We start from the raw sequence: 27708 nt of genomic DNA, 5'->3' as shown, positions 1-27708 counted from the left end.
ACAGGATTTATAAGCACTTGGCAGCAAGCTTGAATTAATTTGAAGCCTTGCAGATGTGCATATATCCTTTCAGTAGCCTGTTATTAAAACGACAACATAATTTGAGAACTTTTGTATTGTCTCCCGAACCAGTTTTGCTCTGTTTAATCCAACCAAACAGTCATATTTAGGATGTTTTGGAGTCGTTTCCCCTCCGAGTGCGTCAGGTGCAGGCTGTATTCACCACAAACCATCTGCAAAGGCAGTTTAGTGCTGACAGTCATGCACCGGGGCTCAGGCAACCGGGAACTCACTGCCTGCAGAAAATCAAAACAAAGAAATCCAGACAGCAGCATCTGTCTAAGTCTCTGGCTAAGAGTTAATCAGAGTAGTTTTAGCAGCATTAATCTATTTTACATCTGGGCGGATGTATAATAAAGAAGTACATTTTCAGAATGGATGATCAGACCAGGGCTATATTGTCACTCCCCCTCCGCACCAAGAGCAACACCGTTCTTGTGTTTCAGGCCGTCTTCAAATACATGTTGTCTTCAGATTAGATAATGCCGTTCTTTATCCTGCCACTATCCGGATGCGCTCCGCCCACACTTTGCTCCTTGGGTCTTTCCATTTGGAGGGAGGTCTATTATCTGCAGACCCATCTGTCACAAGGATTTAGATGACGCCGAATGTCATTGTTATGACTTTAATACTTAATACTTCACTGTGCTCTGTGCATATTGTTCGATTCAGAAGTGACATATTTGATATTTCATAAGCTCATAAGCAGCAGATCTGTGTCTCGCTTGATTAATCTTCAAATCTAATCTTCTGTCTGATTTCAAATTGACTGTTATTCCATTTTGAAGATTAGATTTATTCTGAAAAAAAAGATTGCATAACACACTCCTCCCTTCACTATAATGATACCAATTAATGAAGTCTCATTTCTTATGACTTTTAAATAATTTCAGGCTTATTTCTGACACTAGGCCACCTATATTTAAGCAGCCTTTCTCGCTCCCTCTTACACACACACACACACAGACACACACACACAAATATAGGGAGGATGAAGTCTGTCAATCCCAGCTAAAAAAAAAAAAAAAGCTCTGATGACAGATGACTCTCTCTTTGCCTTTGCTCCACACAACATCTGCAACTTAGAGACTTTGCGGTAATTAAGCCCCTCCAGCTTTGAGGAAGATGCCCTGACAGCGGACATTAACGCAGTGGGAAACGCGGTCAAACACGGGAATAAAAGCCTGAAAATGTAATGGATATCTGTGGGTATATGTCGTCATATGCAGGAGTTCATAAACTTCACTTAAATTTATGGGAGGAGCTCCGTGATGCTGAGGCTGCTGATGGATTTCTGGGAAGTTCGTAGACTGCGTGAAGAGTGCGGAGGTTTGGAATATTCTGATCCGAACAAACCACGGCTCACTGGTGTTCCAGCCTGAAATTTTTAATGATCTGAATATTGGATATTCACTTTAGGATCTCTGTGATTTAAGCACATGTGACCTTCAGGACCTTGAGATGCAACTCTGAAATACCAGGAGGGAAATAAACAGATTAAACTCAGACTTAAGGCCTTTTTTCATCCTTGCAGTGGATTGGCTACAGACTGGGAACACTGACCCGAAAGGTAAGAACAAAATATGTGAAAGGAAAACATTTGGAGCTTACACAACTAGTGCATTTTGATTACTTTATGTTTTAAAAAAATTATAGTTTTGTTGCTTTTTTAGTTATTCTCTATGATGATCATGTGAATACAACAAATGTAAAAACCATAATAAAATCTCTTCACTAAGCTTCCCGTGACTGAAGCTTCTTTTCAAACCGCATCCAGTGGTTTCCCATGTTGTCTAACATCGTCATCTGTCTCTCTAACCCTCTTTCAAAGACTGTTTAGCCTTCTCATCATGGAGCATCCCCCTTCCATGACCTCCTCAATGGTAGATGGAGATGAGGTGGATGTCCAGCGCCCCATCCTGCCACCGAGGATGGTTCCTCAGCCCCAGGCGTGTGCCCCTCTATGTGGGATTCACCACACGGTCCAAACAGCAGCCGAGCACCCCGTGTGGCTGGACAGAACCCAGGCCATGGCCACCACACCTTTATACAACGGCCACCTTTATGTCACGCCATCTCCTCGCTGCAACAAAAGGGGAGACAAATCCAAAGGGAAAGAGAAGAAGGGTGAGAAAAGGTCAGGGGGGAGTAGGCCAGGTCAAAAAGACCGAAACCACCAGTGCAAAGGCAAACTCTCAGGATGCCACAGACTGCAGGAAAAAGTCACATCTTTCACTGATGTGCCGATTGCTCGCTGTGGGTCACCCTTTGAGGGCCCCTGCAGGTCACCCCGAGAAATCAGGGATGTCGACGGTCAAGGTCAACGCAAGTCTGGTAACGTTTCTGTGGAGATGCAAGACCGCCAGAGTCTTCCAGAGATAATAATAACCAGCAAGGACGACAACCCCCAGCAACACAACAAGGAGACCGAACATCGTCAGGATCCGTGTGAGGCAAAAGGCCTGCTGCCAGGAGCTGAGTGCCCCAGCACGAGCCCCACTTGCAGCCCTAAGACCAGCCCAAAGCACAAAACCGATGACGACGACGACCGGTACCGGAGGTCCCACAACATCGGCTGGCGGCTGGTTCGCAGGAGGGCACTGTTTCTGAGGAGGCAACGCCTGAACGACTGCGCCCTGGCGGTGGGGATATTCGGTGTTGTGGTGATGGTGATGGAGACGGAGCTCTCCTGGAGCATCTACAGCAAGGTCAGAGAGGAAGGGAGTGTGGGGGTGGGCGGGAACTCTAGCCTGTAAAAGATTTGTAAAAGTGTTATAGAAAACATGCACAGGAAGATCAAGCATGTGGTTATGCACATACATGGATATAAGATTATGACTGTTGATATCTTTTCATAGCCTGAACTTCATAATGAAGGTCATCAGCTGACAGAGATGTCATATTTGTGTGTGTCACCCACAGAGCTCCATCTACTCCCTGGCACTCAAGTCAGTCATCAGTTTTACTACACTCATCCTGATTGGCCTCATCATAGCATATCACTGGTGTGAGGTGCAGGTAACTTGTTCTTTACATTTGGAAATTTGTCTTTGCAACCAATCAGCAGCCTTTATAGTTCGTGATGCCTAAAATAATAAAACCAAATGGTGATTTTGAGTCTCAGATTATTCATCATAAGTATTTTTAGAAGTCTGACTCAGAGAAAAGACAGTAAATATAATTTTATAGTTCGTTCTGTGCTGTGATCCACAAACTGTGCACAGTTCTTCACAGAAATCGCTTGCACACTAATGCACTCTTCTGATCCCCCTGGCAGCTCTACGTTCATGATATTGGTGCAGAGGATTGGCGGATTGCCATGACAACGGACCGTTTGGCTCTGATAGTCCTGGAGCTGGCAGTGGTGGCCATTCATCCTTATCCAGTGGGTCTGCAGGCCTACTTCCTGCAGGTCAAGACCCGCATGACACTGTCAGAGACAGAGCTGGAGATCGTCCTGGCTCTGCCCATGTTCCTGAGGCTCTACCTGCTCGGTCGGGCAATGATGCTGCACAGCCGCCTCTTCACAGACACGGCCTCTCGCAGTATCGGGGCGCTGAACAAGGTGGGAAGTCACCTTTGGGCTCCCCCTGCAGAATCTGGCTTTGGGCTTATCTGGCTTGGATAGTACTGTGATGAGATCATAACGCATATAAATTGAAGGAAGGAGAGAAATTCTAGGCTTTGGAGCAGGATTCGTGGAATTTTAAGTCTATATTTTGGATAATGATTTGGGTCTGGGCTTCCTTTTATAAACATTTCATGCACATCTCTTTATGTCTTATGTCTAGGTGGGCCGAGAGGTCTGTAGAGGTGTGACACTTGAGGTGTGATTATCACAGTTTTGCCCCAATGAACCCCTGTGGTTTCACATGTTGGCTATGTCCCTCTCTAGCTCTCCTTTACTTGTCTGCTTTTCTTTTCCACAGTTGATAATACCCACCTGCCTAATCCCTTCCCTTACTAATGCTATTTAAGAGTGATGAAAACAACCTCTGTCCCCTGCTTCTGCAATACCAAACCTACTATCCATGTGTCAAGCCAGATTGAGAACAAGTTTTCTTATCCCTCATGTCCTCTGTATTATATAATCATAATCTGACAGGTGCTATCCTAAATAGTTTGGTTAAGTAGGCCCCTAATGTCAAATTATGATGTAACGTATCCCGTTTGTGATCTTCAGATACACTTCAACACCCGGTTTGTGGGGAAAACACTGATGACCACCTACCCCGGGACCGTGCTGATGATTTTCAGTGTTTCTCTGTGGATTGTGGCGGCATGGGGCTTACATGTCTGCGAGAGGTATGTCAGGATATTTGTAGACTGGCTCCGGCTCTCTGGGATATCTAACGTTTCATTTTCGCCCAACTTCTGGCAGATAAAGAGTAGTAGTAAAATCTTCCCACTGGCAGCAGCAAATCCAATTTTCTTCCACTGTTCCTTATCTGTGCAGGCTGCATGATATTGACAAGATTAAATATCAGCTAATCTATGATGCTGCTAATTTTGAATATGATAGTGATCTTGAAGACGTGAGGACATTTCGCCTCGCGTACAAGAGGTGTCTGCAGTTCTGAGGTGCAAACCTCTGTAAGACACGCCACCATCATGTGAGCTATTGAGGTCAACTGAGGCAAGATGTGAGTGCGGAGGCAGAAAAGCCTGGGGGAGGGGTCTCAAGACTGCATTGTAGGTGGCTGATAGCTGGTGTCGTTCACAGTGGGCCTCCTTTACTCTTCCCTCAAACCATCTGTCCAAAACGATCAGATCTGCACCCCATTAGACCTCTGCCTCTTTCTACAGACAAAAACATGAAAGTGCTATTCCCAGTGTCACCATTACCTTTACATGGAGGAAGATTCGGGCTCTTTCAGAGGGACAACCACAAGCTACTCACTGGTTCCGATATGTGGTTGGCAGCTGGATCAAAATTGAAACTGAAGAAGAAGAGTGAACAGAAACATTAACTTCACCTGGGAGGATACCAAGGATGATAAGTTACCATTCCTAGACTCTGCTGTGCTCATGAAGGTGGATGGAAACCTCAACACAGACCATGACCTGCTCTTTGACTGCAACCACCTACATGGGGTGAGCCTGCAACCCTTCTGAGGCAGCGTGGACAAAAAAGGGATGTACACACATAATGAAAGCTCTTAAACATGTGGTTATCCTAACCAGGCCTTCGTTAAATTGATGGAGATGGCAAGGAAAAAACCTCAGAAACCAACGCAGGAGAAACAGGATGACAGATGGAACAACATCACTGCCCCAGTGTACTTCAGACCAGGTAATACGCCGGTGTGCATCTCAGCACTCAAACACAAACTGAACAGCGCAGTGTTTGCTGTACAGTGCACTGACGATTCCTGGGACCTCTACCTCTAAAGGAGGCCATCTACTGTGAATAACTATCGCTGATCAAAGGTGGTGGCTGACACCAGGTATCAGCCACCTAAAATACAGTCTTGACATCCCTTCTTGGGCAGTTCAAGCACTACTCACACCTTCCCACATGTGACCGTTAACCTGATACTGCGACGTTTTACACCTTAACCCTGGCCTTTTTTCACACCTTAGCTCATGTGACAACACCCATGATTGGCTCAACCACCATCAGGACAACCACCAACAGGACACCTCCTAGTAGGATTTAAATATCTGGGATTCTCTGTCAGTTATTTAGTGGTGAAATACCCTCCAACATGAGAGTCTAAATGTCTTCATGAACCAAGACGTCCAGTTGCCTTCTTTTCAAGCACTTAAGAATACCATAACATGCGGGATTGTGAACCCACGCAGACATAAGCCTTATGAAAAGTAGTATTTTTTGGTAAAATGCAACATAAATTCAGAGGTTCAAAAAATATATATACCAGTATATATTTATATGTAAATCTAGGATAAAAAACAGGGGATTGTGCACAGATATCAGTGTGAGTAGATTGTTTTATTTCTGCAGACACCACAACTACAGGGACCTGAGTAGCAACTACATGGAGGCCCTGTGGATGGTCTCCGTCACCTTCTTGTCTATCGGGTATGGAGATGTGGTCCCCCACACTTACTGTGGACGCAGCATTTGCCTTCTCACAGGGATAATGGTGAGGCAGAGGGTGGATAGTTGTCTCTGTAACGAGCGAGCGCTGACTCTGAATGCAAATCTCAATCTGAACGTTTAAACGTTTGTGACTCCTGCAGGGAGCCGGCTGCACAGTGTTGGTGGTGGCAGTGGTTGCCAGGAAGCTGGAGCTGACCAGGGCGGAGAAACATGTTCACAATTTCATGATGGACTCACACATCTCCAAGAGGGTGAATACTAGTATCTCCTTTTTTAAAAATTGTTATTGATGATTAAACATGTCCAAAAGTAAGAGATATTATTCAAAGGCTTCACTTCTTTCCTGTTTGTACACCGTACCATGCAGGATTTGATATCAGATACCACATATTGACTTATTTTACTCAAAATCCAGGACAAACAAATCTGACTTAAAATCTTCAAAACGAGTGGCATCATCTTCCAATAAAATCAGTTTGCTATGATTGGCATTATTTTTTTCCTGTTCTGTATGGATACTAAATGAATAAAGTTTTTTTTTTCAAAAAGCATTTTGGAAAATGGAGGAATTGGCTCACTCGATTTTTTCCTCATTTTCGATTTTAAAAATTTCCTCATGGTGCACTGGGATTCGTTCCAGCTTTTGTCAGCGTTTTTCAGCATGTGCTGTAAATAACAGCACTCTTAAGATTTTGTGCATAAACATACAATAACTCTCCTCGTGATTTTTCTTCTTTTCACCAGATAAAAATTGCTGCAGCGAATGTGCTGAGAGAGACTTGGCTTATCTACAAGCACACTAAGCTGTTAAAAGACCACACCAAAGTCCGCATGCACCAGCGGAAGCTGCTCCTGGCCATCCACCAGTAAGGCACTTAACCCACACATAATAATAATAACCTCTTTATCAATCACTGCCTGAAATGATTGAATGCCGCTCATTTTAAATTCATTTTAAATTATGTGCCATTAAAAAATGAATAGATCTACTTTCCTCCTCCAGCCTTCCTCATTCTCTCTAATATAGTATTAGGTCCATAATTCCATAAATGGTTGGACACAGTTTCAAATCATAGATGTGATTGAAGACTTTAAGCTTTCATACAAGAGGTTTTACAAAAGTATTAAAATCTGTTTAGGAATCACAGTTGTTTTTATGCACCGTTCACCATTTTCAGAGGCTCAAAAAGTAACTGGACAGTTGACTGATAAGAAGCTTTATGGCCAGGTGAAGCCTGTTCCCTCGTCATTCAGCGAAAAATAAAGCAAACATAATATCTGAAGTTGATTCAAAGTGCTGAACTTGTAATTTTAAACATGAAGCCCAAAGAGATGTCAGTGCAAGTGAGGGAGGTCATTATTAGGCAAAAGAAAAAAAAATGTAAGCAAAGAGATTGCAAAGACTTTAGGAGTGGCCAAATCAACAACGTGGTGCATTGTGAAAAAGGAGGAAAGTGCTGGTCAGCTCAGCAGCACCAAAGGGCCTAACAGACCACAGCACTTGGGTGCATGATCACAAATTAATTTCCTTCGTTTAAAACAACTCCAACACAACACCTAACCGAGTTAAGAACACTCTGGAGAAGGCAGTTGCATCAGTCTCAAAGTCTACAATCAAGAGACTATTTTACAAATGTAAATACAGAGGGTTTAGAACAAGGCGCTAACCACAGTTTTCAATAGGAAAACCAGATTAGACTCAGAAAACATCTAAAAGCAGCTGCACAGCTCTGAAACAATTCTTAGGACAGATGAAGCCAAGACGAATCCGAAGCATATAGCGTGATCTGTCTGACAGGCTGGAGGAAGAGTTACAGCATGGGCATGTATGGCTGCCAGTGTAACCGGGTCACTGGTTACACTGATAATGTACAGATGAAGTGTGCAGAGATGTACTCTCTGCTCAGACTCAGCTAAATGCTGCAAAGCTGATCAGACAGTGCCTTGCAGTGCAAATCGATAATGAGCCAGAGGAAGCTCCAAAAGCAATTTTGCAGTTTCTCAAAGCAACGAAATGGGATATTCTTCAATGACCAAGCCAGTCACCTGATCTCTACCCAACAGAGCATGCTTTTCAGTTATTGCACGCAAAATCGAAGGCCGAGAGACTCACAAGCGACTTCCACAAGTATTAAAAACAATGTCTTGATGCATGCTCAAACATCCAGGTAAGTAAATCCCACAAGGTTGATTCTGTTCATCTGGACGTAGCGTCGATCAATGGTCATGACAATTTGCATTTTAATGATCAAGGAACCGGCCTCACAGCCCATTGTTCATTCAGTGGGCTGGTTTTGATCATTGTGCAAATGTACTGTTTATAAGATGAGACTGAAGAAGTCACTTGGATGAGTGACGAAAGGCTTTTCCCACTGAAAACGCTACGTCCAGATGAACAGAATCAACAATGTTTGATAAGTATGAAAGGTATTAAAAACAATGTTTTTATTTAAAACTTATAGTTGACCAATAATTCTTGGACTGAAAACGGGTGACTGTGTACAAAATAGTTTGATTTTAAGCTAAAAATCTGCACTTCAGTCACACTTTATTTGGTTTTAAATCCACTGTGGTGATGTACAGAGGCAAAACTATACAAACTGTGTCATTATCAAAAAATCTCGGCCCTAACTGTAAAACAGATTTAGGATTTCTAATGAACCGCCCAGTTTGAATCGAGTCCTTTAAAGTCACGTCTTCTCCTACATAGTCATCTGAAGCAAATGACAAATTTAAGGTATGAATTCAATGAAAGGTCATTTAAATTAGATGCCCAGCCCGTGTAAAAAATGGAAACAACCAAAATGAAGTGAAAACCAAGGAGTGGTGCCATTTGTGTCCATATACATTGTCTCTGAAAGGCAAAAGTTCAGCTTTGTCACTTGGGGATTTTCCGCCACACCTTATAAGAAGATATTTCTTCTAAATAAAAGCCACTTGATTACTACTATATCACTCTTGTCTACTGCTGCAATTACAGTCCTAGTTTTACTGGATCTCAGTGCAGCATTTGATACAGTTGACCACAACATATTACTCAAACGACTGAAGAACTGGACAGGTCTTTCAGGAACTGTACTAAACTGGTTCAAAACATACGTAGAAAACAGGAAATACTTTGTATCAATAGGTAACTTCACATCCGAGCAGACAAGTATCACATGTGGAGTTCCCCAAGGTTCCATCTTGGGACCCCTTCTGTTTAACATCTACATGCTCCCACTGGCACAGATTATAAACAACAACAAAATAAACTATCACAGCTATGCAGATGACACACAAATATATATCACAATGTCACCAGGAGACCGAGGCCCTGTACAGGCTCTTGGTAAATGCATTGAGGAAATCAATGACTGGTTGTGCCACAATTTTCTCCAGCTAAACAAAAACAAAACTGAGGTAATAGTCTTTGGCGCCAAAGAAAAACGATTACAGGTCACCAGAGAACTTCAATCTATACATCTAAAAACCACAAACCAGGCGAGAAATTTGGGTGTAGTGATGGATGCAGACCTAAACTTAGAAAAACACATTAAGACAATAACAAAATCAGCTTACTATCACCTCAAGAATATTTCAAGGATAAAAGATCTGATGTCTCAACAGGACCTGGAAAAACTAGTCCATGCATTCATCTTTAGTAGGCTTGATTACTGTAACAGCATCTTTACAGGTCTACCTAAAAAATCAGTCAGACAACTACAGCTCATTCAGAACTCTGCTGCTCGAGTCCTCACTAAGACCAAAAAAGTGGACCACATCAGTCCAGCTCTGAGGTCCTTACACTGGCTGCCTGTCCGTCAGAGGATAGACTTTAAAGTTCTGATGCTGGCCTATAAAGCTCTGAATGGTTTAGGACCAAAATACATCAATGACCTCCTGACCCAGTATGAACCATCCAGATCCCTCAGGTCATCTGGATCCGGTCTTTTATCAGTTCCCAGAGTCAGAACCAGACACGGAGAAGCTGCATTCAGCTTTTATGCTCCTTATATCTGGAACAAACTCCCAGAAAGCCTCAGATCAGCTGAAACACTCAGTTTATTTAAATCCAGGTTGAAGACTCACCTGTTCTCAGCTGCATTTGAATAAAGCACCAAATCCACACTTTAAGCTTAAATTTCAAAACTTACATTTAACTACTGATTTTATCTACTGTTCTGATTTTATCTGTTTTGATTTTATATACTGTTGTTTGTTTGTTTGTTTGTTAATTAGTTAGTTAGTTTATTTGCTTGTTTTATTCAATTTTAAATCGTGCTTTTTATTTGTTCTTGTTTCTAATGTCTCTGTAAAGCACTTTGAATCACCTTGTTGTTGAATTGTGCTATACAAATAAACTTGCCTTGCCTTGCAGTACATTTTAGCCTGCAATTGTTCCTTCAAGCCACAAGTTATGCTGACTTTTATATCAACCATTCCTTGCTAAATTTGGAAGATTTTCATTTGGTGCCGTTGCATAATCCAGAGAGATGCCTTTAAATTGTTTTATGGGAGCTACTCTCTACCAAAGTCCTCATAAAATCTGTTGACGTCGTGTCGCGTTTATGGCTTGTTTCTCCGGTCATGTGTCTGACTGACCCTTTAAATTACTGCTCGTCTTAAAATGAAAAAGTAGCAATGTCATAAAACCAAGCAATTTTATCTCCAGGCTGCGGCAAGTGAAGATGGAGAAGAGAATTCTTGCTGACCAGGGGAACACACTTGTGGACCTTAACAAGGTATGAGAGGAAGTGCAGGCAACACGTGTCCTTCTAACACCCCAAAAAAGAAATAAAAGAATCTAATTGCTGATACAATTTTCTTTTCTTTCCCCTAACTGCGCACCGATTTATACGAAGATGCAGAACCTGATGTATGATGTGCTGTCGGAGGTGCAGGGCTGCAGGGGGGATCTGGACACACACATCCACACTCTGGAGAAGAGTGTGGAGGAGCTGAGGGAGGGCTTCAGGAGCCTGATGCCGCTCCTCTCCAGCACACTGTCCACACAGAATTCCTCCATCCGCCACCTGCTCAGGGAGAGGGAGGGGAAGACGGAGATTGCAAGCGTGAGCAGAGAAGACAGGTAGAGGGATGGCAGACGAAGGCTTCTAAGGACGCTTGAGAAGAAGTTATCTGCCTTTACTGCAGCTTAAACAGACTTGAAGAGAAAGGGAAAAGAGATGTATAATTGTATTAAAATATATTTTCTGTAGCAGAAATAACTTTAAAATGTAGAAGTTAGTACTGTGGCAGCAATAAAAAAAAATGAAAATTAAACCGTCTTTGCCCAATAAGCTTAATTTGAATTTATTGCAGGAAGATTTTACTTATCAGATGTGGACTTCTGAAATATTTCACCTTCTTAGGTTGTCCATGATCAAAATAACCAGGAGATACTTTTAGCTCCACTAAATGCATAAACTAAGCCAGCTTTTATTCTGTAAATGCTGCATCTTTCTGATTGTGTAATAAAATGTGTATAAAGTCCAGCAGTTTGCTATTGTAATAAAAATCCAACCGTAACCTGAACTACTTTATCATAAAGGTGACAACACAACCTTTATTTTCCAGCTTAAAATAACAAAACAACAACGACACACAAACCATTCCTTTAGCCAAAACAACATTTTATTTAGAGAGACAGGGTTGGAGGGTGGAGTTACAGCAACAAACCATCTGTCAACATTAACAGAGGAAATCCATCTGCTGTCCCGTTAAGCCTCCAGATCTCGTTTCCGATCGGGCCGCAGGGTCCGCCGCCGCTGCCGTCTCGAAGGCGCTGATATCAACCGGTCCATCCCCTCCTCTCCCCTTCAGCTCCGGGGAGGACAGCTAGTGCTGCTTCCTCCTGAATGAGCACCCTGCCAAAAGAGACAATGACAGTCAGGCTACAGGATTAATGCAGAGCATAGCATGCTGCCATTGTGCTGCACAGCACCAATACAAGAGTCATTGCTTTCAGTCATGTGACTGATTAGGTCAGCCTTAATTTTCCCCATTCCCTGTACACTAATTCAACAAGCCACCCTGAAATCTGCACTCTCACTAGCTTTAGGGCGGTAAATAATCTGTTCTCAGCCTTCGAAAGGGGGGAGCCAGTAGTCTAGCTCAACCCTTCTGCAAACTGAGGTTGATCTGGCACCGGAATGAGACTGCAAGACCACGACAGAGGAAGTCCAGTCACTTAGCAGTGCGGCCAAAACGTCATAATGATTTAGAAACAACACACAAAATTGTATCGGCATTTCCAGATTAATGACACCCACCTCTGTCAGTAAGAAACAAGACAACAGCATTATTTTTCATAAAGAGCAAAATCAGCTCCTGGATGTTGATGTCCTGCACTTTCTGAATGCTATTTGATGACATCTATAGTTCTGTAGCCTATCTGCTATTCCAGGCTTTAAATGTCTGAAATTATTCCAGTCGTAACTATATTCCAGTTTGGAATAACACATAGCAGCATCACTTTGATAACGAATTTGGTATTACCAGTAAAACAGAGTCTGGATGTGTGACTAACCTCAGTCACTAAAAGCGTATTAAAGTTCTGGCACAGGGGAAAAATGGGTGACAGGACGAACACCCCAGCCTGAGGCTCACGTTTCCTGTAATTCGTCTAGTGGCATGCCCATTAAAAGTGCAAAAATCATCCCCATTCTAGATATTTCTGCCTCTACCACAAACCCCCCAAAATAGATTTAAAAAAAAATGCATGATACAGTCTGTGTTTATATCAGCAGGCCACTGAATGCCATCGGAGGACACCCCTGCTGTAGATGAATACTGACCCTCTGTGAGACGTGCTTTGCCTCCGGTGGGCTGACACAGGACTGTAGAGCAGCCCACACACAGCACGACTGTCTGAGCATGGCTGAACACCGTCGTGATCTTGTAGCATCCTGCAAAACAATCACAATGGTCGATAATCCAAAACTCAAACCCCCGCAAACGCTCACAGGTAAAACTCAAACCCCAGGTGACCTGTGTGTGTGTGTACAGAAAGCGTACCTGGACATTTTACATCCATGAAGTAAGAGTTGGGACTCTGAACAAGACGCTTCTTCTTGTGCCTCCTCTTCTCCTCCTCAGGGGACGGGTGCAACAAGTCTTTTGCGAGCTACAAGATTTAAGAAAATGAGGAAATAAAAGAGGGTAAGCGTTATTCAACTCATAGAGAGCAATTAGAGAAAATTAAATAAAAATACCAAGCTATCAAATTCAAAAGAAAGGGCGCTTTATCAGGGACATTTAGCTTTATTATTTAGCTTAAAAACGCTTCAGTTGCCATGTTTTGCTCGTGCTACGTGCACGTTCAGGCTCCACGATCGGCCTACATTTCTTGGATTAGGTAACCCAACGTGCGCATTTACATCGATCACGAATTGTTCCCCAAATAGTCAAACATCCTCGGTAAAATACGTCGATGGCCACTCTAAAAGACACCAAGCAAAGCGAAAATATAGCTCTGAATATTGGATTTTCGAGGCTGTATCATCGGTCGTTGAACTGGCTCCATGTTTGCGGTGTGTGCGCAGCCATCTTGTATCACAATGCGCTCGCAAATGCGCCCAAATAGGAACATTTAGTCCCGCCAAACTCAGTCCAAAACCCGGCTATATGTCTCAAACCGGCACCGATCGAATCGCCGGTCTCTCATGTACACGTTGAGCCGTGCGGTGACTCCCTGAAGGCCCGTTAACTTATAAAAATGTCATTTCGATACTGCCTGTCTATACTCACTGGCATGTTGGCGAGGAAATAGCCGCTGCCGAAAAGGAGGCATTACCGGAAGCAAGAGGTTCATATTGGTAGCTCCTTTGAGCATTAGCCGGACGTGACGAATTTATCAGGATATGGCAGCCATTTTGGAGAGGTCGAAAACCCGCCTTGTTTAGTCTTTTCAAGCCTTTATTTATTTAAGATAAATTTTCTTTAACTTTTTAAGGCAAACGCATATAATATGTAATAATAAATATAATAATAGCAATAATAATAATAAACACTATTGATCATATGTAAAAAAAATATTTAGCTTTTAACATAGTGTACAATTTTGTTATGGATATTCCCAAATCAAATAAAATATAGTATAGATTTCCCAGGTATTAGACTGATTGAGTGTAAATTACGATAATTAAACCTTTGTCAGTTTATGTTTTAATTTTCCTCGACAGCCCCCTGGTGGCACCTCGGGGAATGACACCACTGATGTGCCTTCAGCATCAGAAGAGGCATAAATGTGAAGAACCATCCAAGGCAACGGTTGTCAAACTGTGGGATGCAGACACCAGAAAAATGAAAGCAAACTAATATGACTATAAATTTAAGATGATGGGGAAAATAAAGAATATAGGAACACCTGGAGCAGATGTGGAAGGTAAAGTACAAAAAAGCATTAAGAGCTGTAACTCCAAAATTGGAACTTTTACATTTATTTATTTATTTATTTTTAGGGAAAATAATGAATAGTTTGATGATGGGACCGGAATGGAATATTAATTAATTAAAAGCCCAGCACTACAGGATAGTGGATTACACAGTTTGATTCCAGGAGATACAAATCATATAAATCCCTCTAACCATATTCTGAAGCCATAATGGTTCAGATCCTGGAGAAAAAAACATCAAAATCCAGGAGACAAACAGTCTGTAGCAGAACATCTGTATTACTCAAAGACACTAGCATTTCCCAATGTCCATCTATCCATAACCAATTTAGAACCACCAATAAACCTAATGTGCATGTCACCTGAGTGATGGCTGGTAACTGTAAGGTGACTTAACTAAAACAATTAATCTACGCAGTTCTGATTGGCTGCCCTGTTCACTCATATTATTCTCTTTAATTAATTCTGACAAATAATTAAACAGCTGAAATTATTATTATACAATTATACACATATTTGTGTTGCTATAAGACAAAGTGAAGGCCCATTCTGTCAGCCTCTCTACTCTCCCAGTCCCTCCTCTTCAGAGTTATTTTTTTTCATTGGATCTGAGGCAGCCATCATTTCCTTTATCTTCACGTAAAGCTCATTTTCTGGTGGGAAAATGTTTCTCTGTGAGAGAGAGAGAGAGAGAGAGAGAGAGAGAGAGAGAGAGAGAGAGAGAGAGAGAGAGAGATCAGAAATTATAGCAAATAATGTTCACATTAATCAGCACTTATATTTAGGTAAAATGGAATGAAATGGGAACAACTAATGAAAGACTCAGCTAGGATGCAATAAAGCAAAACAGACTTTAATAAATGCTGAAACATAATATAATATAAATAATGTGATGACAGCGGCTGTGAACGATTTTAAAGTCATTTTTTTGTCTAAATGCAGTTCAGGGGAATTGTGCACAGACGCCCACACACAGAGGCGGAGGATCTTGGAGCCATATCAATAAAATTGAAATGTGAAAGCCTTTTTGCTTTGCTTTGTTTTTTAGTTTAACATTTAGTAATAATGTCAAAAAATAAGTCCAATTTTTTGTGGCGATCAGAAAGGAGGTGCTATTTTTGGCATTCTGAGCATGAAGCGAGCGAGTCAGAGGTGACATTCACCTTCAAATGCCAACTTTATTCCTGACATTTAAAGTTTATTCACAAAACACAAAGAAAAACGTCATCTTCTGATTTATTTGCAAAATTCAACTTTTATGTTAAAATGTCACGTTTAGTCTCAAAAATTCCAAAAAGCAAAAGAAAAGAAAAAAAAAATCTTTTTTTAAAACTTCATGTGGCTCTAATACGTTTCGTACAGTGTCAACTTGAGTGCCCTGTGAGTGCTACGTACCTGCAGACAGAGACGCAGCAGACCTCCACCCTTGCCCTGCGCTTGAAGTGACGCCAAAAAGTGAGGCAGCGACTTCTCTGTGATTCTGTTTCCTACACAAACACACACCAAAAGACTTTATTTCAGTCCTGATAATGCATGTCCACACTTGCAAGAAGTCAAAGACAAGTCCTGCAAGTTGTTTTTATCTCTTTTGATTATTTTAAATGTACAGCACTTTGGTCAACAGTTGTGGTTTTAAATGTGCTATATAAATAAATTTGACTTTGATTTTGTGCTTTGACTTTCCTGAGAAGCACAGATAAATGCACCACAGCTGCTGACCTGCCAGGTTGAGGGAAACAAGAGTCGTGTTTCCGGACATGAAGACCTGTCCGTCCCTGGGATCCACCGACGGGTGCAGCAGGGGATTTGCTGGATCCACCAACTCTGCCTGCTCACGGAGAACCGTCAGATCAGCGCCATCATTGAGAATTATATTTTTGCTTCACAAAATGTTGCATCAAACAAACCTTATTCAGGCAAGTATTTGATGTATCCTGCAGGGGGAAAAAAAAGAAAAAAAACAAAGTGAAACCAGTGAAATTTTATACTGTGTTGTGCATCCACATGATGCTCAGCAAACAGAAAACGTTACCTCTTCTGCATGTTGCTTCTCTTTGCCCTCTGCCTTTCCACCTCTAGCCTGAAACGCTCTTGTATCAGTGGCTAGAAAAGATGTCAGGGATAAACGATAAACACAGCTGTCATCTCTCAGAGAACAGAACAAGTGTTTCAGGTGCGACAGGAGCGATTACTTTTCTTGTTTGGCTTTTGGTTGTCTTTGTTGGCGTCCGGTTTCTCGTCTTTTCTGGTTGCTTCCTGTAATAAGAATCAATAGCACAAGATTTGCAGCACACACTAGTTTAAGAATTTGCTAAAAGTCAGTTTTCACATGAAACCTTTTTTTTAGGAGTGCCTGTGGTCTCTCCTTTGTTGCCACCCAGTGAGGTGGTGCTGCCAGCTAATGTTTGGAGAGGCTCATCCTTCACTAAAGCCTGAAAAAAACAGATCAAAAATAAACCTGAAAGCGGTTTAACTACATGTGCTGTGAAAGCAGTGCTATTCAGAGCACTTAGTTATTAAAGTCAGTTCAGTGAATGACACTGCCACTCTTACAGCTTGCACTCTTTTCAGAAGCAGCTTCCTCCTCTCCACTATTTCATCATGAGTTAAGGCAAACTCACGAAGTACCTGAAAAGGGGAGTAGCAAGCACTGGAGGCTTATTAAATTACATTACATAATGCAATAAGATGAATATGATTTAAGACATTTTAACTGCTAATTTAAATGCATTATCTGTCAGTTAAACTCTGTGATGTAAATTGATACCGCAGCCAGCTGAGCAGCTCCTGCATCTCCAACCTGATTGTTGCACAGCGAGAGAAAGAGCAAAGTACGATTCAGCCGCAGGCCCTGAGGCAAAACAGGACGGCGACAGAGACATCAGCTCAGCGGTCACACAGGGGACATACACCAGGGAATATGCCATCAGATCTGGGTTATACCTGAGCGATAAGTGCAGCACCTGCATCACATATACGGTTGAACGCCAGGTTGAGTGACAGGAGGTTTTTGTTGGCAGACCTGGCTGTCGAAAGCGCTGAACCAATCAGGCGAGCGCCTTCAACTCCTATCCGGTTATTTCTCAGAGACAAGTGAGTGAGGCTGGATCAAAGAAACGCATGACATTAACTGCTCTTGTGTGCAGAATGGTGTGTAAATACAGGAAGAGGGTTTTCCAACATTGCGGTCGCTATTTATTAATTTGTTGTTTAAGAATTATAATATGTTGAAAGTTTCATTTTTGCAGATGTTTTTTGTTAGCTACTTTGCTTTATTTTGGCTTATTTTCTTACTCACTTGTCAAAATTGCTTTAAAAAGATTTTTCTTTATTTTATTTTTTGGGGGGACTTTGTTGTCAGGTACAGTGAAAAAATGAGGACTCTATGCAGTTCTGTGAAAAAATAACGACACGCCACAATTCACTAGCTTATAGAAACACCATAAACGGCAACTCCAGAATATTTTGGTACACAGAGGACTTCATGGTCTACTCAATGACTGCAAGATGCCCATGTCCTGTGGCTGCAAAATAAGCCCAAATCATCACCTCTCCACCACCATGCCTGGTTTCTGCCGAAACCGCTGTGCATTACGCTCATGACTTTAAACTAGAGAGTGACACCAGTGCTTATGGTGCAGGTACAGTAAATTAGAGTGAGGTTGACAGAAGTGTTCATCATCCAGTATGCTGTTTTTCAAAGAAATTCAAGAAACCCCAAATGATTTAGAGCACAACTGAGAAAGAAACCTTAGCGTTACTTTTGGGTATGCAACATTCTGAGGTGTACTTTGGTTCCAGCACCAGCTCCGCTGATGATCACAATGACCACAATCCCCTGCTTATATCTCAAATGCTCAGTAACAATGATGCAGGTCCTTATTGCTGCAAGATTTCAACACTGAGTACACCATCTGAAGGAGACTGATAACACTATGGCAGATGTCTTATCTCATATAAATCAGGCATTTCTTGTGGAGGAGAGTGATATAAGGTGGAGTCAATATGACCCAGCTCATAATTTTATATGACTTGTATTGTTTTCTCTCCTCTCTGCTGTTCAGTTTTTTTCTCTCTATGTTTTCAATTATTGGAAGGTTAGAAGCGCCGACTTTAAATTATGACCTGACAAAGGGATTTCTAATTCTCGTGATGGATAAAGCGAGGTTTTGTGAAACATTTGAAGCAGTTTTTGTCAGAACTGTCAAAAACAATGTGACACCCATCTCCACAGTGACACCTACTGGCGGCTTTTGCTATTGTCACATCTTAATGCTATTCTGTTGCACTATTGTAAACAAAGCTCTATACTTTGGGTCAGTGCTTCAAAACATTTCCACTTCATAAGCTTGAAACAATCTCAAAACTTTTGTATTGAGCATCCCAACCAGTCTAAGCTGTGTGTTTTTGTGGAGAGTAGTGCTGTATGAACAAGTGTTTTCCACTCTGTAATAGATAAATCTGTTTGGACTGTGGTAATGTGGCTAGGATTGTTGCATAGCAAGAAAGTCCTGGGTTAGAATCCACCATCTGGCCAGGCCTTTCTGTGTGGATTTTGCATGTTCTCCCTATGAGTAGGTTCTCTCTGGGTACTCCAACTTCGTCCCAGGGTTAGGTTAGCAGTGTGAATGTTTGTCTGTCTCTCTGTGTTACCCTGCGACAGACTACCCTTATTTGGGAGCAGGGGAGTCACATTTGTGTTTCACACTTTGGTGTTCTGTCCAAAAGACTTTGTTCCAGAAGTCTCATGGCTTGTTCAGACATAACTTTGCAAACCTAAGCTGTGCTGCCATGTTGTTGCTGTCATGAACATTAACATTTAACATGCTAACTGAGGCCTGTAGAGGTTGAGATGTAGCTTTTGCGCTTCTGCATTTTCTCCATGCACTGCACGACCTGAACTTGGGATGAATCACGGTGCATCAGTGGCGTTTTGATTATGAACCTGATTTTTAACAAATGGCTACTACAAACATGTTTACATGTGTGACTGTTACGCTACTTACACACTGTCCTCAGAAAGAAGAAGGTGGTAGCCCTGCTGTGGAAGAACATTGCCTTCCAGTGCCACAACCCTAAGTGAACACAAATCAGAGGGGCTGTTTCAGTAACTCTCAGTGCTAAAGCGAAATTTGTCTGCTATTCTACATAATTTCCTGGCATGAAGTCAAAACACATTTGGACCTGTTGTGATGTGGTGCAAAATGCTTGGGGGACAGTGTGTATCTGCTCACCTGAGGCTGGAGCACAGCGGTATTGTGTTCATGAGGGCGACTACCATGCGATCTGTCAGTCCCGCCTGCCAAAACCTGCACAACCGTGGACAAGATTACACCAACAAACAAGAACAAAACAGTGACAGCTGTAACCTCATTCGCTGTAACAGGAGTGTGCCTCCCTGCAGCACCTCATTACTCACCCAAGGCTCTGTAGCTGGTTCATGGAGGGGAGCATCTTTTCTAGCACTCGGAAAATCTGCTCATTCACCCTCCATCCTGTTCATTCATGACATATCCAGTCATTTTCTCACCACATGCTTCAAACAATAATATGAGCTCACTTCTCAATTAACAAGATCCAATGATGTCTTTCAAACTCTGACATTACACACAACATAGAATGATATGACTGCAGGTAACCAGTGATAACTACAGACTCAGAAACTCAAATTCTTTAAATGTTGAATTAATGCCAAGTACAGTTATAAACCCTCGCCTTCTTTTCCTCTCACCAGAAACCTTCATGCTCCTGGCTCTGTCTTTACTCTCCAGCTCCAGTGTTAGGCAGGGCTTTGAGCAGAAAAAAGCATCACTCGTCTGTAACTGGTAATCTTTAGGAGGAAAATTATTATTAGTAAGAGAGTCTGAGATCATATAAATTATATTTACTGTTTATACTGTAGGAATGAGCATCAAGGAGTAATTCAAAATAATGCTGACCACAATAATACTGCAACGGTTGGTAAAATAATTTACAATATCTGTGTGACTGAAATCTAAGAAATACAGACGACCTGGTGACTCTGTAACAACAAATTCCAGTGAAGCATTCATGGTCATGCTTACTTCCATGTCTCTTTGTGTTTGTAGATGTGTAATGTTTAACCTCCTGAGACCCTGCACCTTTTGTCCTGCTCAACCTGCTCCATCTCATGCATGCCAAACAAGATCTTGGGTCTCAAGAGGTTTTATTATTTTGTGCAGAAACATTCCAAATGTTTAGATTACTGATGCCAATACATTCTCATTAATTGACACATTTTTATCATCAATATGGGCTTTAAGTCTCTGCCTCTCCAGTAGTATATTTTTCTACGCTAGGTCTGTTAGCCATAATTCACCTGAAAACGCTAAATGTTGGTAATGTGTGGAAAACACATTCAAATCAAAGCATATAGTATTCAAAAACATGAACACATTCCCATGATCCTTCTTGCTCTAATGTCACAATTATCACAGATTTTTTTTGTTGTTGTTTTATTTTCTGTTTCTCTGTCAGTGTGATACTACTCAAAGCAGAACCATCTCTTGTTTACTGGTGACACCTTCAGTTTGACTGGCGGAGGAGGCTGGGAACTTGGCAATAACAGCTGGGATATCCTTCACGTTCAGTAGAGCACACAGCGCAGGGAAGTCAGTCTCTGCATTTCCTGTGCACTGATATTCATCTGTAGGGCAATGGGGATAAGTGCAAATCTCAGCTATCACCACAACCACACTAAGTAGAAGAGCTTCATATTTATGCTTACCGAAGGTCTGAACAGGAAGAGTTTCATTTGGAGTCGGTCCTGTAAACAGAAAGGCCTAGAGTCTTGACATAGCAACTCACAAAGCAAACATCAAAAACTTTCACTTTGATTGCATGAAAAGTTTTCACTGTCAATCATATCTCTATATAATGTGTGGTGTTAGATTACCACAAACAGCTATACTGCAATCAGTGCTACTTGAGAGACTGCAGACAGGAAAACTTATTTTACTAAAACCTCATGATGAACAAACATGTTATTGTGTACTTGTTATGATTGCTTTGATTATGTGCTGCAGCTGTTTCAAAATAAACCTAAAATGAGATCACATAACTTGAAGTCTTACTTTATTTATTTTAAGAACTTTTATTTAATCATGTGCTCCATTTTTCAGGGGAAAAAATAATCCTGTATTTACTAATTTGCTTTTTTCAAAAAAGGTTTGCCATAATGAAAATAAGCTGACATGAGAAAGTAGTATATAAAGTACAGTTTTGGTCAGACGTTCACATACGCTAATCATGGGCATGAATGTCATGTTAACTTTGGACCTTTTAATAATTTCTTTGAACTTTTCTTTTTCCAGGGTGAAATCATTGTACACCACACATCTTTAATAGCTTTTCAAAAACAAGCACCGGCTCCACAAGTTTGAATTCATTTTGGATTTTCTCTAATCAACACAGGGTCAAAATATATACATACACTCCCTTAAATCTTTTCATAAGTGGTGCTGAAGGGTCTACAATGTCTTTTAAATTTGAATACAACCAAGGCGTATTAACTTCTCATTAGTGATCATGAATAATTACAACTGATCGTTTCTCTTTGCCAGCATAAAAAGGACTCGTTTGACAGCACTCATTAGATTGACTAATGCTCAGAACAATGCGAATAGGTCTATGGAACTCAGTGAAGATCTAAGAAAGAGAACTGATGATTTTCACAAGGTGGGAAGATCTCTTGGGGCCATTTCTATACAGCTGCAGATTCCAACACAGTTTTATTTAAGTAAAAATGTGATGTGTCACCACTTTGCCAAGAATGTTCAGGAATAACCCACAAACCACCTAGGTTCAAGTCTGCCGTGAACTGGAAAATGCTGGAACACCAGTGTCACTGTACACTTGGAAGCCAGTTTCACATTGCAATCCATTGAGAGGATGCCAACGAAGAAACAAGCCCCTACTCTAAAAGCTGGGTCTGTGGCAGTAAATCAACCAAATTAAATGAACTGTACCACATATCCCAAGAAAAGTGGTTAAATATCCAGCCAGAATTATTCCAGAAGCTTGTAGATGGCTTAAAAAACAGTATCTGGAGTATAAACTTGCTAAGAGACATTTAACCACATATTAGGTGGAGGTGCATTTTAGTGAACCGGTTCACTAAAATGCACCTAAAATGCACCTACAAGAATTTACCTACTCTATGTGGACAAGAGAAAATCCTAAATAAGTTCTATCTTGTGCAACTTGTTTTGTTAAAGTCATTAAAGATGTATGTTGTACAATCATTCCACCCTGGAAAAATAATAGTTCAAATAAATAATTATTCGAAGCCCTAACTTGCCATGAGATTCAAGCGCATGATATACAAACCTCTGACCCCAACCGTAATTTGAATGAGTATATAAAACAGGTATTTTCAAATAACGTTACATTCGAAATAAAAGTTAAATTCTAAGTTGTACAAATGCTTAAAGTAACAACATATTTTTTCAGATAATGTGGCAAAAAATTAAATTACAGCTACGGTTAAGTAGCAGTCCAAGTAAAAAGGCGCTGCCATTCTTCGATTAAAAAAAACAAAACAGGCTAACCTGCGCTTTTCCAGGCCTCGTCTTCAGCGCTGGTTTTATCTTTCGGGTCTTTCTTTCTAGACATGGTTGCGCCTGAAACCACAATTACAGTCACACAGCTAAAAGCGTTAAAGACGATATCGTTTCAGAGAGTTTAATAACGCCGTTGTGAACCAGTTAGGGCGTTTTGGGCGTTACTATGGATACTCAAGTTGTATCGCGAGATTTAAGTTCTTGGTTCTTCAACCTTTAGCTCTCAGTGTACTGGAAAAGTATAATTCATAAATATTTGAGTGAAAATATTATAGTATGTATGGCCCTAAAGTCGATAAGAGCGATAACGAAAACGTTGTTTAACTCGCCTATTGTCAACTACTGTACTATCGCGAGAGCTGAGAGAAGGACTCGTTTACTTCTTGACAAGTCTGTCGTACTTGATATATGAATTTGTGAGTTTTTGAGGTCCAGAAAACATACTTAAATTACATAAATAACCTCTCTCACATCTGTAATTTTTTTCTCTTTAAAGTGGATCAGGAGTGCTGAGAGAGCCTTATATTAACCCACCACAAGGAATACTTTTTCTTAAATACCGGTATATAGGTAAATCTTCACCATGTCCTAGCACTATAGTTTTACATATTTGGTTAAATTTCCATAAATTTTCAAGCGCCTTACAGGATTATATCTACATTTTTACTCACTGACCTCACCGTATTCACTATTTTCTATTTAATTTAGCTACTTTTGGATAATTTCGAGCTTATTAGGCCTTTTGGTTTTATTCAAGCCATTTTGGTAGGGTTTGTATTTAATGTTTTGGCTGAACAATAGTATCTATATTGGGTATTTATAATTCTTTTTGTAAACGTGTGTTTGTGAAGTATATGAGGGATTTTCAAAGGAGACCACCATGAAGTATATTCACAATAATGTAGTGCTTTTATTAAAAAAACAAACAAAAAAACCAAAAACAAATATAAAACAAAAAGTAAAAACCAACAGCATTTTTCATGACTTAAGAATCATAATTACAAACTTTAAACGAGTGGAAGAAGTTTTTTTTCTTTTTTTTTTGACAAACTGTACACATCACAAAATGTCCGCCAGTCTGCCATTTACAATGCTTGCATCTTATTTTGTGATTGTCTAAAAATAACTAAACAAATCGCACAAAAAACACACAAATACAAGTACAAGCATCATACAATGACTGCTATCACAAAACGGAACCATTTTCCTATTTGAAAGAAAAAAACAAAGCAAAAAAACCCAAAATAACATAATATTGGGCCGACAGCTTTTTTTAAATTTATTTTTTAAAACTTTTTCTTTCTGTCACCGTTTAAAAATATCTTAACATTTTTATGTTGGTTTGTTTTTTTAGTGTTCAACACTTTGCAGCAAAAAACAAGGAGCGCAGTTCTCCTTCAAAAGTAATATTAACAATGTTCAGCGGCAAAGAGGTCGCTGGCAAGTCACTGTCATGTCCCAATGCCTTCTGTGTCCGTTTGACATTCTTCTCGCTCATGCAGTACATAGGTGAATTTCATTTATAGGCAACGAAACTTCAGCTTACTTTTTTTAATGTCGTCAGGACAGTTGGTGGTGAGATTTCTTGGACATTAAAAAGAAAAAACAATACAAAAACAAAAATCTTTTTCCTCCGAGCTTAAGTGTCTTCAGTATAGTCATACAAACGGAAGAAATTATAATATTATTATTATAATAATCATAATACATTTAGGGCTGAGTCCTGTACAGTACAATAATAAACAAAATCCATTTTCAAGATATTGCTTTTGGAGACACTCCTCAATGTAAAGTGTGTATATTTACATAACTTGGCACTGTACAACTTCCTGATCCCTCTCCTCTCTCTGTCAGTGTCTCATTCTCGTCACATCTCTGTCAGTTTAACGCACCGGGACATTGCAGGCTGTCCCTTTTAAACAGAGGCATTTGGGGGAAGAAAACAAAAAAGGAATCTCATCAAATATCACAATTTCTTTCGAAAACATTCTCCATGGCAACCAGGAAACATAGTTTAAAGACAAAAAAAAAAAAAAAAAAAAACCCTCCCCAGTTCCCAATATACAGTATACACCTCCCCCCAGTCTCACAGAATATAAGAAAATATGACCATCACGATACATTTCATGTTAAGTATTGTTTTTTCCATAGTTTTCTTAAAACTGTTAATTGCCATCGAGCCCTTGATTTTTTTTTTGATTTTTTTAAAAAGGTATATTTTCATGAAATTCTGGCAGAGTGCACACACAAAATAAAACGTGTATCCACGCGCACACACTCGCACACGCAAGGCAGTCGGAGAGCACGGCTGTGTAAGGCGTTACAGTTGGAGCCAGTGTTCCCCCCTCTTCCCACCCCACCCCTGACCCACCCTCCCCGCCTGATTTAGTTAAGCTGGTGAATTATGTTTTACTTCACAAAAAAAAAAAAAAAAAAAGAGGGGCAAAGCGGACTGCCTAACGAGACGATTAAAAAAAAAAAAAAAAAAAAAAAAAAAAAGAACAAGACACTTTTACTGACAAAGGCGCGCACGCTCCATCTTCCCAAACCCCCTCCCTTTACTCTAATAAAACAAACACGCCACAGGCCTCTTCTGTTCCTAAATGAGTTACTACAGTATAACAGGAAAAAGATAATAGACTTGCTTCTTTTTTTTTCTTCCAGACTGCATCATCCAATACTGTGAGAGTGTTAGTGTGTTTTCATTATAGATACATTACAGAGAGCTTCACAATATCCATGGTACCAAAAGTGCAGTTCACCACCCTTGTTCTCTCTTTCTCATGAGCAGCATCTGAGCACACCGCTCAACTTTAGATTTCTCCTATGCCATTCCTACCCCACCCCACAGCCCCTGGGCAGTTCTTCTCTCATCCCTTACATTTGTTTCATTGCAGCTAGGTTCCACTAGGGGGAACAATTCTCCAGCACTCATATCCCCCCCACAGACTGAATCATTAATCCATCCCTCCCCCTCTATCCATCCTTATTCAGTACCACTTATTTCATTACAGATGCTTGCTAGTGGAATTCATCTACCCATGTTTTCAATGTTCAATGCATTTAAATGCATGGGTTACAACTCCTATGTTCGTTTTCTTTTTCTTTTCTTTTTCTTTTTTTAAAAAGAAAGTTTTTGCATCATACTACTTAAATAAGCAAGAAGCCTGGGTCAGCTCTCTCTTTGTGCTCCTTGAGAGCTCCTGAAGTCAGTGCTTCCAAACACCCTCCACCCCTCTCAGAGCTGAGACGACAGTCTTGGAAGAGGTAAACTGGAAGAGGCCCCCAGGGATGCATTGTGGTCCTTAATGGCTGGAAAACCAACAATGCTCATTTCCCTTCTTGCTGTCTCTCCATTTTCTGCCCCTTGCTCATGACAGTGAAAGGCAGTGTGCTTGACAGGCACGTAGAAACATTATTTTCTGCCTACAAAATCGCTGAATCCGAGCGCCCGCCGCCGCAGGCGCCGCCCTGCGCCTTCCTCAAGGAGATAAGTGACATCAATGGCTGGAGAAAGTTGGAATGAGAGAGAAAATTAGCAGCTTGGACACAAATAGATGACACAGGGCGATCACATTAAAGATAAAAAAATAATTTAAAAAAATCAGCCGCATGGAGGCAAGTTACTTTAAAGCAAAAATGCTTCAAGTATAATCTGTTAAACAGTTAATAAGCAATAAAAATTAAGTCTGATGTTGTTGTACACATAAAATAATAATTCCCAGGGTCGCTTAAGGCAGCTCATTCATTTAACACTGGTAATGGATTACTAGTCTGTATCCACCAAATATGGCTTTGGTACCTTGGCTTAGACATCGATGGGATAGATACTGGCTTTAACATGTTAATCATTTGTTTGTAGTAAGGTAATGTTCTTAACTCAGGTAAGACCTCATACCACAGTATCAGTATTTATTGTATTTAGAGTTCTATTTATTGTGGTGCTTAGTTAATCTGTTTCTATTTCAGCTCCTTCTTTTGTGGAGTTTTTAAACATACTGAGGTTTTTCTTTGGTCATATTTCATTTATTCCCATTGAGCTTTTCTTACTTTTTTTTGGGGGGGGGGGGGCAGTAAAAAATGGCCTTGGGGTGGATCAAACGCTGGCCTCTGCATTAGCCTTGCAGCATATGGATCACTTGCTAAAACCCAGTAGGCTAAACTAGCAACCACTACAGGGTGTGTTTAATGTTTTGGCTGGAATTTCCCTTTTTTTTGGATAAATAATGTTTGTCTTATCTTATCAGAAACAAATTGCATCTACAAGCCAAATAGTTGGGTTTCACAAGCAATACATAAATTCTTGAGAAAAACTAAAAAAATGTGCCTTTTCATAGTTCATGTACAGCCCACCTGCCTGAGCTTAGTCCAAGTGGGAGAGAGGACAAACACGGCAGAGCAGAATGTACATTACTTCAAATTTACTGTAAAACAACAAGAAACTGCGAGAGCACAGACATTTGTGCTGATATGGCGGCATATCATTATATTGTTAACTGCAATCAGATTACAATGTTTCTTTGGTAATGATACAAAGTATCAAGTAGCGTAATTAGTGACTTTATAAAAGATGGACGTAGTCACTGTGACGTCATCAATCAGTTTGTTAAGTGATGTTATGAGG

The 27708-nt window shown here is 40.7% G+C and overlaps 3 protein-coding genes and 1 non-coding gene across 15 annotated transcripts in view; 1 reads left to right on the top strand and 3 right to left on the bottom strand.

Moving 5' to 3' along the window:
- The first annotated feature begins 1113 nt into the window (after positions 1 to 1113).
- On the top strand, positions 1114 to 11620 carry LOC147303805 (small conductance calcium-activated potassium channel protein 2-like). Of its 3 annotated transcripts, none has more exons than XM_086279992.1 (11): positions 1114 to 1630; positions 1892 to 2768; positions 2983 to 3078; positions 3338 to 3625; positions 3852 to 3887; positions 4244 to 4365; positions 6026 to 6167; positions 6265 to 6375; positions 6869 to 6990; positions 10779 to 10848; positions 10975 to 11620. In XM_086279992.1, exons 2-11 carry the CDS (start codon positions 1911 to 1913, stop codon positions 11197 to 11199), a joined length of 2070 nt encoding a protein of 689 aa, XP_086136118.1. In that variant the 5' UTR covers positions 1114 to 1630; positions 1892 to 1910; the 3' UTR covers positions 11200 to 11620. The 3 variants fall into 3 exon arrangements, with proteins under 3 accessions (XP_086136118.1, XP_086136117.1, XP_086136119.1); XM_086279991.1 differs by having other exon boundaries at positions 10969 to 11620; XM_086279993.1 differs by lacking the exon at positions 3852 to 3887 and having other exon boundaries at positions 10969 to 11620.
- A 98-nt stretch (positions 11621 to 11718) lies between these two features.
- rps27.1 (ribosomal protein S27, isoform 1) lies at positions 11719 to 13999 on the bottom strand. Its single transcript, XM_086279995.1, has 4 exons — positions 13856 to 13999; positions 13124 to 13232; positions 12904 to 13014; positions 11719 to 11973 (listed from the first exon to the last, which is right to left on the bottom strand). The coding sequence occupies exons 1-4, from the start codon at positions 13859 to 13861 to the stop codon at positions 11945 to 11947; spliced, it is 255 nt and encodes an 84-aa protein (XP_086136121.1). The 5' UTR covers positions 13862 to 13999; the 3' UTR covers positions 11719 to 11944.
- Positions 12179 to 12308, bottom strand: LOC147303804 (small nucleolar RNA SNORA35). The gene has a single exon (XR_015127063.1). It is a non-coding gene; the product is annotated as a small nucleolar RNA SNORA35 (small nucleolar RNA).
- Positions 14000 to 14524: 525 nt separating the features above from the next.
- ash1l (ash1 (absent, small, or homeotic)-like (Drosophila)) overlaps positions 14525 to 27708 on the bottom strand; it is a 42433-nt gene continuing 29249 nt past the window's right edge. For 2 of the 10 annotated variants that reach the window (XR_015126822.1, XM_086279988.1), the window contains exon 27: positions 26179 to 26591. Coding sequence is in view for 5 of the 10 variants with exons in the window: in XM_086279988.1 (XP_086136114.1) it covers positions 26500 to 26591 (92 nt within the window). In the remaining 5 variants the exon portion in view is untranslated. Of the gene's footprint in view, positions 15175 to 15897; positions 15990 to 16221; positions 16331 to 16409; positions 16437 to 16534; positions 16606 to 16694; positions 16761 to 16838; positions 16935 to 17055; positions 17131 to 17269; positions 17354 to 17445; positions 17606 to 19508; positions 19578 to 19735; positions 19812 to 19921; positions 19998 to 20217; positions 20333 to 21037; positions 21170 to 21250; positions 21290 to 23072; positions 23479 to 26178; positions 26592 to 27708 lie in introns of those variants that run through there. The other 8 variants (XM_086279989.1, XM_086279990.1, XM_086279986.1 and 5 more) reach the window with 8 other exon arrangements.

This window comes from Aulonocara sp. 'chitande type north' Nkhata Bay, linkage group LG22, assembly GCF_057382095.1.
Source record: "Aulonocara sp. 'chitande type north' Nkhata Bay isolate Kocher_YH1m ecotype deep benthic linkage group LG22, A_spYH_male_GT1.1, whole genome shotgun sequence".
Taxonomy (NCBI): domain Eukaryota; kingdom Metazoa; phylum Chordata; class Actinopteri; order Cichliformes; family Cichlidae; genus Aulonocara; species Aulonocara sp. 'chitande type north' Nkhata Bay.
The sequence above is the reverse complement of the archived record's forward strand: the minus strand, read 5'-3'. Positions and strand labels throughout refer to the sequence as shown.

Bases quoted from the DNA above. Each gene is read 5' to 3' on its own strand.
- rps27.1 (XM_086279995.1), bottom strand. The intron at 13,015-13,123 runs GTACGCTTTCTG...ATTGTTTTGCAG, and splicing joins CATGGATGTAAAATGTCCAG to GATGCTACAAGATCACGACG. The intron at 11,974-12,903 runs GTCAGTATTCAT...CTCTTTTGGCAG, and splicing joins CAAAGCACGTCTCACAGAGG to GGTGCTCATTCAGGAGGAAG.
- LOC147303805 (XM_086279991.1), top strand. From the start codon at position 1,911: ATGGAGCATCCCCCTTCCATGACCTCCTCAATGGTAGATGGAGATGAG. The intron at 3,079-3,337 runs GTAACTTGTTCT...TCCCCCTGGCAG, and splicing joins ATCACTGGTGTGAGGTGCAG to CTCTACGTTCATGATATTGG. The intron at 6,168-6,264 runs GTGAGGCAGAGG...TGACTCCTGCAG, and splicing joins GCCTTCTCACAGGGATAATG to GGAGCCGGCTGCACAGTGTT.